This window comes from Chenopodium album, chromosome 10, assembly GCF_948465745.1.
Source record: "Chenopodium album chromosome 10, dcCheAlbu1.1, whole genome shotgun sequence".
NCBI lineage: Eukaryota > Viridiplantae > Streptophyta > Magnoliopsida > Caryophyllales > Amaranthaceae > Chenopodium > Chenopodium album.
In genome coordinates, this window is record NC_137843.1 from 59,711,675 (window position 1) to 59,723,276 (window position 11,602).

Consider the following 11,602-nt stretch of genomic DNA (forward strand, 5'->3'; position numbering starts at 1 on the left):
GAAAAATAAGAAATGGAGAGAATACAGTATAGTCCGTACGACTACGAGTCTAGAGTTTTTGTCGTGACTCGAACAAAAATACTAAATACACTTACATATTCCATAAGTAGCATTGTACAAAAAAGGAATCCCCGTGCATGGGGCAATATCACCATCGTCGATATTCTTTTCCATGCATAGGTCAATTTGTATGATGTTCCAAGAATAGTACTACGTAAAAGCCTCTTTCCACTTCCCATAAGTGCATATAATATGCCCTTGCCCTTTATCTAGGACCATAAATATGTGAACTACATACTGTCATTCTTTACTAGATTCATACTATATATATCTATCTTTCTAGTTTGATCTAATTATTATATCCTGATGATTTTACATTTTGATGGCGTCGATCATGGTCAGAAAATATTGTAGATGAGAATATATATCATGTCTAAAAGTGGGGTTGATCGTTATTGATGATTCTAATTAATTTTAAGCTATTAAGAGTATATTTTTAATAAGAGGAGATAGGAATATTTGATAGTGATTTCAATTGAACATATTTATTGCTGTAACCAAATTAAGATAGGAAAATGGATTGAACAAGGTATCACGCAACCATGTAACTAGATTCCAACTATAGTAAAATTGGCTTGGTAATTAATTAATCATTTCATATAATGTTTGCTCGTGAGCCTTCAATTTATGACATAGGAAATTCGCTCATTTAATCTTTTGATAAGCATGAGTAGAAACATTGCATAGGTAGGTCATTAGTATAAAACCACCCCAATGCTAGATTATGCGCGTATTTTGTGCAAATAGATGTGTGAAATTTATACCGGTTTAGTTTGTACTTTTATGTCTTTAAACGAGTCAAATGAGTTCCTATTATCGAGCTAACAAGTAAAGTTACAGGTAAACATTCATTTATGTGAAATGACAATAATTGCTCCATATATTACGTACTTTGAATAACGACATTAACTTATTTATATTGTAGAGTAGATATATTATACATAGATCATATAGAGTAAGAGAAATCGGAACAACCCTTCTAAAAAGTGCAGTAATACTTAATATAATTATTTTACAATATCAAATTGAACAATTAAAGACAAAAAAGATATCTACATGACTAATGCATGATTAAGATTAAATAATAAAATTTAGATTAGATTTAATCCAGTTGGAGGTGGATGACATAAAATACGACAGCACGACCAAGTCACTAACTAGTTTGCCTTATAAAATATAAATCATAATGAATGTAAATCGTACTATAACCTATGACAATCATACGGTGTCAGTATAATCTGATTTTCATTTATAGTAATGCACAATGTCGATAATATAATACAACTAGTATAATAAATTATGTTTTCTTGTCATATTGTTGTTAATTAATGTTCGTTTATGTTCAATTGTCTGTCTAATAATACTAAAACCTAAAGAATTTAAGAGAACAACAATGCAAATGGCAAATATTAATTCATAGTATGAGTATGTAGTTTGGAAGCATTGGTCTTTAATTTATTGGGTCTTACACAGCTGCATTGATACATATACAAGTACTTCACAACTATATATGAATTATTTAAGACTAATCTATACCAATTTGACTGGTCCTTAATTGCGTTTCTCATTTTACAAGTTGTGAAAAGAGTTGCATTGTTTATGCATAGACAATCATTATGTTTTATGCAAAAATCTACAGTGATCTTTGAAAAAATACATTTGTTGTTGTAATTACTACAAACTTAGAGTGTATGTACTAGTACATCAAATTAGATGCATGATATCAATAATGATAGATTAAATTGCAACAAGATTACATGATGGTGCTATTGTGAGAATGATGAATCATCTTAATTAGAAGACGGAATAATAATAATAGTTTTTAATTTTAGAGATATAAAAAGGGGAAATAAAAATAATAAAGGTTAGACACTTGAAATTTGACTCATTTAATCTTCTTTTAAACTCTATTGGATGCAACACATTACTTATATGAAAAATTTACAAATCACATAATATAAAAGGAAGCTAAAGGCTAACAACTTGAATCCTCATATAAAACAAGAACATTAATTTAAAAGAAAAAAGATTTAAATTTTGTCCAATAACTTAGAAACTACCTTCTATGCCGCATGTCATCTTATACATCTTAAAAATAAGAAGCCTCGATAAAAGATTATAAGATAGACACTTTCAGTTGTTTTTTTTTTAAAAAAAACACCGACTATTTCCTTTAGTTACTTTTCCGGTCTTCCCCACATGTCACTCATTCTTTAGAGACTATTACTGCACTAATTAACCATTTATAGCATATAGCTAAGAAAAGAAACCTTGAGGCCTAATCATCCCATTATCCCAAATATTGTTATGTGAGTTCTGTCCCATATTACTCGGCGGCTGATGCGCCCCAGCCAACGTTGCTGGAGCAGAAGCATACATTTCTCTAATCCCAACACCATGACCCGACCCATTTTCCTCCATTCGGACCCCCATTTTCACATTTGGGTCACATCCCCGATTATACCCAACATTATTCTCATTGTAGTACGGGTAATAATTATTATTAGTACTATTCAGCTCATCCATACCCGATAAAAGATCCGAATACGACATCGAATTCATTGGCATCGTAAGCATCTCATGATCGTTGTAATTGTAAGAGCCTTCATTCATTTCACCACTACTAAAGCTATCATCACCAGCTACATGCTCAATCTCTATCACCTCATTACCAACCGGCCCGGACCCGTACCCTGGTCCGAGCACGGTATTGGTGGGAGACTCTTCTAACTCGGGTGGTGGGGTCGGTTCAGACCTCGCTGCAATCCTGACCCGAGGCCTAGTGGTGTGATGGATGGATGGACACGGATGATGATGATTGTTAGTGTACGTAACGATGTAGAAATTCGGGTCTATGGGGCTCCGCTCCACTTGCTTTCTTGCACTACATCCTTTGATGCTACTACACCTATAATAGTTCCTGCAGGATAATAACAACCCCATTAAATTAATTACTCCGTAAAATAATAATTTCAATTTTATTCAAATTTAGTTGTCACATTATTAATTAATAGTTCGCAAAATTAAAAACAAGATGAAAAGTAACTTTTACCTTGGATAAGGAGAACCTTTGATGGGCTTCTGTCCGTACTTACGCCATGCCCATTTATCGCTACTTGATAACTCCTCCATTGTTAGCCTCACCATTCTTCTATCCTCAAATTTCCTGCAAAAAATAAAACAAAGTATTAAATCATTTATTCATTATACACTTTTTTTTTTGGAGAGTTATATGGTGTTACTTTTTTTTATAGTTACATGGACGACCACCACAAAGAACAGTAGAGGAATTCTGATTCGGAATGATATGAAATCTTCTTGGATTTAGATGTTGTCGTGAGGTTTGCTCAACGAGCTGATTACTTGACGTCCCGCCAGCTCCGACCACGGGTTCAGCCTTGTCACTACTTACAACAGAAGGTTGAGGGACCAAAAAAGGCCTGCACAATTTTTTTAGTTCGTCCTCTAAAGCGTTGACTTCATCAGCAGCAGGAGCAGTATTTGCTGCTGCTCCTACTGCTGACGGTAACAAAAAACCTATTGAGTTATTCATCAAGATAAATTGGTCATCATTAAAACATGACTCTTGAGAATTATTATGATCCAACTCGATATAATCGAGTGCTGGAGTGGTGTTGGTGGCGGCGGCGGTGGTTCTCGTTGTCGTTAGATTATTAACATCTGCCGCAACTTGCGCTGCTCTAAGTTTAGCTTTTCTAGAACTTTCCTTTACAACGGCTAATAGAGACCAACTATCATTGATCTCCCCTTCTCCCATCACAACCATAGAAAATTAAACTTCAAAATTAAAAATGTTTGTAACAAAAAATAAGACACTTTTTTTCAAGGGTGACAATCTAAAAAATAATTTTATTTTTTAAAAAAAAGGCGCTGACTTTTGAGAAGAAAAAAAAAATATATTTAGAAGAAGGTTTGGTGGGGGACTAAGGGATGATGAAAGCAGAAAGACTAGAAGAAGACTAGGTAGGATATGACAAAGGTAGTGAAAAATGTACAAATATTTATAGTGATGAAAAAAACGTAAGTTTTAAGGTATAGCCTTTGTTTGGAGAGGGAAACTAGTGGTTTTGTAACAAAATATACTGCTTTTTCGGGTTGCTTTTTCTCTAATTTTGTCTATTTCTTTGCCTATTCACGCTTTTCTTGTACAAAAATAACTAACGCTTGCACGGTTGCTCCCACATTTATTTTGCTCTCTTGGTGTATGCATGTTGTACTTCATAATATAAGGGAAATGGTAGTACATTAAGCTAGGGCTAACCGACTATGGCTAATAGCATCATCAATGAGATCATCGGAGGCTCGAGTGAGGGTTTAAGATCGAGGAGGGAGGGTTGCGGAGCCCTCATTGAATGGATGTTTAAGTACAGAGTACAACTAAACATTACGGTGTGATTTTCTCAAAATAAAAATTCCTAACATATATATATGTGCCTATGGTAATAATATTTTAATTTGTACGTGAATATCACCTAACATATTACTATTTGTGACAAGTCATATTGTGACAAGCCATATGATGTACGTCGTATGTACTTCTTTTACAAATATGAAAATTAAAGGAAAAAAATCGTATATACATGTAAATCTTTGTGCTTAAAATTATTTCTTAATGTATAACCTACAAAAAATATAACATTTGAGATACAGTCATACATACAATATGTATAGTAAATTGGCTGGAAAGAGACAGGGGTAAAGGTAAAGTTTTGCTTAACTTTTGTTAGACAAGATATATATTCTTAGGCAACGGGCACTCCATGCGCTCGGTGTATTGAGCATGTAGTAGAATGGACCATTGTTTTGACAAGCTCTTCTTTCACAACCTTAGCTCTTATTTGAATTGATTTAACCCTACATGTACTTATCCCTCATGCAATTATATCATTTATAATATGGACATAACTATAGTATGTAAAAGTATAAAAATTGTAATTGAATTAATTATTTGGTATGTGAGGTGATTGTTGTGGTAATCCACTCACTTACCATTTGAGCTACATACTTCGTATATTATTAGTTATTACTCAAATGTTTCTATATTTTCAATTTTTCAAGGTGTTAATTGTTGCTTCATAATTAATTGATTTACGATTTGGAATTGGCAACCAATCGGCTCATCAAAAATATAAGACAAAAAGTGTAGAGTACAACAAAATTATTGCATGGATTCTTGCCAAAAATGGTAATGGTTATTGTTATTAGCCCTAATTTAGAATTGCACTTTAATTTATTAAAAAAAAATAGTTGTTGTTATCAAGATACATAACGTTAAAAAAAAGATGCGTAACGTAAAAAAAATTAGTTAAAAAGATCTGTAGAAGTTCCCTGCTCCCTTCCATGCAACTTTTGACAAAAGATCAATATAATTTTGATCGATAAACTATAATCGTCATAACTGAATAAGCTAAGTGACACATAGATTACTTTATTTTCATGAGATGGTATATTCAAGACCAATTAATGACAAATTAGTAGCTAGATTCGAGCTGAGTAAAGATCAGACAGTGATGATTTAAAGTCAAAATGAAGTTTTTTACGATACATACTATATATATTTGCATCAACTTGGCTTCTAGTCAACTCAAAAACCTAAAATCTAATAAGTGTACAATTTTATGGAACAAAAAACTTATTTATGGCCAAATTCTTGCCAAATTGTTGTAATTTGCCCTAATTTAGAACTGCGGTTTGAAAATAGTTGTCCTTATCAAGATACACGTGTATAGTAACGTGAAAATATTAGTCAAAAAGATCATTTTACGTTCCTTGTTCCCCTTCAACTTTTGACAAACAAGATTGATAAAATCTGAAACCGTCATAACTGAACAAGCTAAGTGACACATAGATAACTTTTCTGTATAAAAGACCGAGTAAAGACAAATTTAAAGATTATTCAAGTAACGACAAAGTTTTGAGCTCAAATGTTTATTGTGATATGATACTTTATATATATACGTGTCAACTTAATATGATAATCTTGTCGTCATATATACAGATGTAGTCAATATATGTATATACGACATTAGATATGCATTATCAATGTCAAATTTTCGTAATTTCTTACTTGTATTGTGGTATTCTTTTATTCAACCCTAATTGCAATTTTTTCCTTTTTTTTAAAACGGTCTCAATTAATTAAGTTACATCTATATATGCTTTCAAAAAAAAAAATTTACATCTATATATGTATAATTCAACTATTGATATGTTTAGTTACATATCACTACAACAGGCAATAAGAAGTAAATCAAAAGTTGATAAATATAAAATAAATTTGCATGTTAAAATAAGTCTAACGAGTTCACATATGATAATAATTTTTCTGGTATATTAATTAGGTTGAAGTTGATAAACTTTAACTCTCAAAATAGTGCATGGGTCGAGGCAAATAACTAGGGACAGGGAGTGAGTTGAAATGCTTTTTACTTGACTTTCACAGTATTTTTTCTATTTATTAATACTTGTAAAATTTTGACTTTTATGCTAGTCAAAACTCAACTTTGACTATTAATATCTTTAAATGTATATTATGGGAAAAAAAAATAGATATCATGAGATTATATATTGAGCCTAACAATTGATAAAATATTGATTCACAAATTAGTAATAAAGTGAGTTAATAAAATATAAATAGTGTATAAAAAGATAAAATGTTGTGTGTATAAAGAAACATAAGAAACAGTAAAACACATGTTCCAACAGATGACAGTACATTGTACTATATAACATTTTAAAAAAAAAAATAGAAATACATTAAAATAAATAAATAAAAACGCCCGCAAAAATTGAAGGAAGGTAAGAATCATCCTGAAAAGCAGTAAGGCAATAAGTAGAGCCGTTAATCAGCAATGAAGTTATGACATGAAATGGTTTTGCATGAAGGGCACATAGCGTGAAGCTAAGCAAAATGCCAAATTATAACATTATACTTGTACTCCGTGTATTATAACAAACAATCTTTAATTTTTAAAATCTGTATAAATGGGTTGATCAAAGCATTGCATGCGGTTTTTTTTTTTTAATGCAAGTTTGGTAAAGATCCTTTAGGGATAAAGTTGTTCAATTATACTGGCTTTTTGTAATAACTTTCTTGGATTCAAATAACTGATTAGCCAAGCTAAGCTTGTTCAAATCTCGTGATTTTTCTTCAATTTTCACGCACTCTCCTCAAGTATATCATTTGAATTTGCTAACGGCCAACTTGGGTTGTAGTTGTATGTAACAAACTCATCACATCAACAAGGTGTTATTCCACATTAAACGAGTGTAGTGAGGGTGGGGAGAGTATCGAGATGTGTATTTCACATTAAAGAAAGCAAATAATTATGTGTACTTTATAAGGCTAAGCTAAATTCGCTAACAACACTTAATTAGTAGAAATACTAGCATTATAATAAGCTTTTATATAGATTTAGGACACATGTAAAAATATAAAACTATAAGTATTGGACCAAAGTTCGCATTCTCATGATTATTCATAGGCTTCCAGTCTTCCACAAGTCCACGACTCACATAACCACCCAAAAAAGAACAATTTAAAAAGCTTATTGCTTATGATTTATAGTGCTGATTATGGTACTTCATATCTTGAGAAAGGTCAAACTCCGTCCCTTTTTTCCCCATTGCGCATATTGATTGTAGAAGGATAAGCTTGTGTAAAGCTAACTTTTACCTATTTGTTCTATTTGAGATAAAGGGATATATAGTCATATACTTCGTATAATTATAAACATTGTAACATATTTCAATATTTGTCAAGAAAGTCAGTCGCATATACGGTACAGAATTATAGATTAAAAAATTTGTCTCATACAAAACTTTATCTATACCTTTTTAATTTATCTCGATAATTATATACTACTACGTTATCTGCAAAACTTTGTCTAATGATTAGTATTAGACATTGATCTAATGATTTTCTTTGCCAAATTAGGTTTAAAAAAAAAAAAAAAGTGTTTTAAGAAGTATATAGAAGCAATATAATTCTATTTATTAAGTTGAGATTTTGACTAAATGGTTACTGATCGATTTGGAAAAGAAGTGATAATGTGCAACTGTCATTTTCATACTGGATCACGAAAGTATATATAATCTAGACTTTTTTGTGGAGAATGAGTCAAATTACTTCACCCTTTTTAGGATCACTAAGACATTAGAGCCTAACTAAGGCCCTAAGGGACAGGGGCAAACAAAGGGGTGTGGTCCATCCCCTTGGGCTATATTTATCCTCAAATTTTACATTTATGAATAATAATGCTTTTATTAGGGAAAATGATAATAGTTCTATAAAAAGCATATTAATATATATAATAGTGGGTTTCATGTCTCCTCTAATAATTAACAATCTTTGAGCCAACCATCTTTTATTTGTACTAAAGGCATGTTCTGTTCAGCTTAATTTTAGTTCAGTTCAGTTCAATTCAGTTTTAATTTCCTTGTCTCATAAACAATCCATTTTAGCTTTATTCAGTTCAGCTCTAATTAGTTTAGTCCAGTTCAATTTAATTCAGCTCAGCTCCAATCAATTCAGTTCATTTCAGTTATTTTCAGTAAATCAAAACAGGCCCTAAATCAAGTATTAAGTTTAGCCAAATTCTCTCTACAAACTCATTGTCGCCCTAAGGAACTGTTCTGATTTATTGAATTGAACTAAGCTGAATTGAATTGAATTGTTTATGAGAGAAGGAAATTAAGAACTGAAATGAACTAAAATTAAGCTGAAGTGAACAGATCCTAAAAATAAATGTCTAAAACATACGTCTCAATATCAAGTTAGACAAAATATGATCAACTCTAATTTTGCGATTGATAAAACGATTCTTCTCTAATTTTAAAAAACCTCTAACTCATACCATACCATGCAAATTGATTGTCGAAGAAGGCAAGCATGATAAGTACGAGAGAATTAATTTGAAGCATGAAATGAGCCATTTTAACCTTTATTTTATTTTTTAAAAAAAGCAAAGAAAAACAAAAAAATAGATAAAAATCATTCGAAGAAAGTGATAGAAAAAGGCATGATACAGAGACCTACAACTACATTCAATTAAAGTAAATAATGTTATGCTTCAATAAATTGAGAATATATCAAATATGCTTCAATAATAAATTTTAGCCAAGGGACCACCACTAGCTAAGCTAAGCTAGCTAGCTTTCTCTGATGTTAACTTCCTCTCCTCCCCATTTGCTAAAGAAAATTAATCACATAAAAACTATATAATAGTATAAAGTTGGGGAGAATCAGAATTTTTATTTATTGGTAGTCAATTTGATCATCTCGTGTCCATTTTTCTTCTTTTCTTATAACAGGTTGGTAAAAAAGACATTGGTCAAACCTATTTTATACCAATATTAGGATTAGGCTTCGAATAGATTTTTTTAGAATCACTTTGTCTGCTTGTATACAAATAATATGACTATATGAGTATCATACATAACATAACATGCTTAATCACTTCAAAATATCCGTAAACAGTTATCCTTTTACCAAGTTGATTTTTATGTGATTTAGAGTGACTACACTTGTATATCATCATCATTCACCGATCTATTGTTATTAATTTATATTCATCTAATGATTTTATTACGATCAAAGTGTACTAAGAAAGTCAACGACGACAACAAGAGTCAACAACAAGTCAACGACCTAGAAGGTTCAAGTTTTATGGATCTTCCATATGAGCTTCCTTTGCTTTATGTATTTGTAGTACCACTTGAATTTTCCACCTCATATTCCAATACACAACTTTAATCTAAGTTGCATACAATACATATTTTGTAAATATAAGCAAATCAAATACATGCTAATACTTTACATAATAACATAATTTTCACATGTTATGAAACAGTAAAAAAAAAAATTTACTTCGTAAAGTTTAAGTCATCTAAATAGCGCAAAGCTAAGGTCAAAATGGTAGTAAAAATAGAGGGATGCTAACATGATAAACAATTGTGGCCATTGTATAATCCTGACCATATATATACAATGATAGAAGATAACGCACTATGTGCCACTATAACAAAGGCCCTGATGATTGAGTAATAGATTGTTAAACTAACACCATTTGTTATTCTGCCTAAGTGCCTAACTATCATAGGATTCATAGGTAAGATGCTACAAATAAGCTTTTTTTTTCCTCTTCTTTGCAACTCACAAAAGTTCCAAGGACTCCCAGCACTTCTTTTACTAACTTTTGAGCATAAGTAAACGCTCACTTCCATTAGCTCATTGCTCAACATACCTTATAAAAGTCAACTCCTCTACTACTAAGTGAGTGTAACCATATATACTTCTAGCTAGTTCGCTCCGAGAAACAGGTTTATAAGTTCATATAAGAGGTATCGAGTATTAATCATAACAACACACTCACAAGTCACAAAATACATACTATATATACGTACGTATTTTAGAGTATGAAACATAGATAAGTTCAGATAAGACACCTTGACGTGCCATAATAATTTCTTGTATGAGTGGATGAGAATTTTTAGTTACATGTTTTGTCAATCTCACTCAAATCACCTTTATTATCTCACATTGGTGATCCTTGATTAAAAAGAACATAGAACGTCGCTCATTTGTGTCACTTTCATTAGTACACAAGATGAGCTTGGTACTTGATGGATTTGACTCATTGCTTTATGACTTATGAGTTATAAACTCCGCAAATGAAGAGCTTTATTGGGCCCTTCTAAAGATAGTATAGGATGACAAGATTGATACTTAATGGGCCTGTGGGCCCCTAATTCTTTCAAGTCTCATTAACAGTAATTTGTTGGATACACACCATATACTTTCAGTTGTATGTGTGACAATCATTTTACAAGACTGGACATGATGGTTTTATTCTCTTAATTATTGTTATAATTATATTTGTAGGGTGTTTGGTAGATAACACAAAGTTCAAATATGAAAGGTTTGTAACCATTGACACTGTCTCTTAGTTCATATTATTATTATCATATTAACCACGAGATGTGCTTTTAAATGAACTCAACAAGCTGTGCAACCATTAGAAATAGACCACGTTATAGCTTCAACTTACATACTTAAGAGGTTAAGTCGTTAAGAGTGCCAAAATTGTTGTTCCTAAATCCCGTCAATAGGCCATGGCCCCCAATAGACCCCCCCCCCCCCCGCTCCGCCCCTGACCTTGCGCTCACATTCACACACCTCATTACAATATACAATATCGGCTCATTTTCAGTGCTTTCAGGTGCATAAGATAAAGTTGACAAATGTAACACAATGAGGGACCTGCGATGAGTTTGGCTAAAAAACATGTTTAAAAAACGAGTAGCACAGGTAAAAGCAAATGCGGGAACTGCTTCCAGAAAGCACCCAATCAGCTCTTTTTACTGGAGTAGGATTTAGCAAGAGGAGCTATCAAATGATTCAACATTATCCTCAACACTTTATTTTTGAGTTTGGTAAATTAGTGCCAAAAAAGTGCTACACCATATGTAGGACGGCTGGGGCTCAATACTAATAACCAAGGCTTTTTGAGAATTGTCTTCT

General features: G+C 31.9%; 1 protein-coding gene across 1 annotated transcript; it reads right to left on the reverse strand.

The window, feature by feature from the left end:
* Nucleotides 1–2,061: 2,061 nt before the first annotated feature.
* On the reverse strand, nucleotides 2,062–4,134 carry LOC145564393 (uncharacterized). Its single transcript, XM_081624703.1, has 3 exons — nucleotides 3,303–4,134; nucleotides 3,113–3,226; nucleotides 2,062–2,980 (listed from the first exon to the last, which is right to left on the reverse strand). Exons 1-3 carry the CDS (start codon nucleotides 3,845–3,847, stop codon nucleotides 2,317–2,319), a joined length of 1,323 nt encoding a protein of 440 aa, XP_081480829.1. The 5' UTR covers nucleotides 3,848–4,134; the 3' UTR covers nucleotides 2,062–2,316.
* Between the last annotated feature and the right edge of the window lie 7,468 nt (nucleotides 4,135–11,602).

What these genes read in the sequence shown, in the direction of transcription:
- LOC145564393 (XM_081624703.1), bottom strand. Translation starts at nt 3,847, where the DNA reads ATGGTTGTGATGGGAGAAGGGGAGATCAATGATAGTTGGTCTCTATTA. An exon ending in CCATGTAACTATAAAAAAAA is followed by an intron (nt 3,227 to 3,302) that starts GTAACACCATAT and finishes TATTTTTTGCAG; the next exon opens with GAAATTTGAGGATAGAAGAA. An exon ending in AAAGGTTCTCCTTATCCAAG is followed by an intron (nt 2,981 to 3,112) that starts GTAAAAGTTACT and finishes ATTATCCTGCAG; the next exon opens with GAACTATTATAGGTGTAGTA.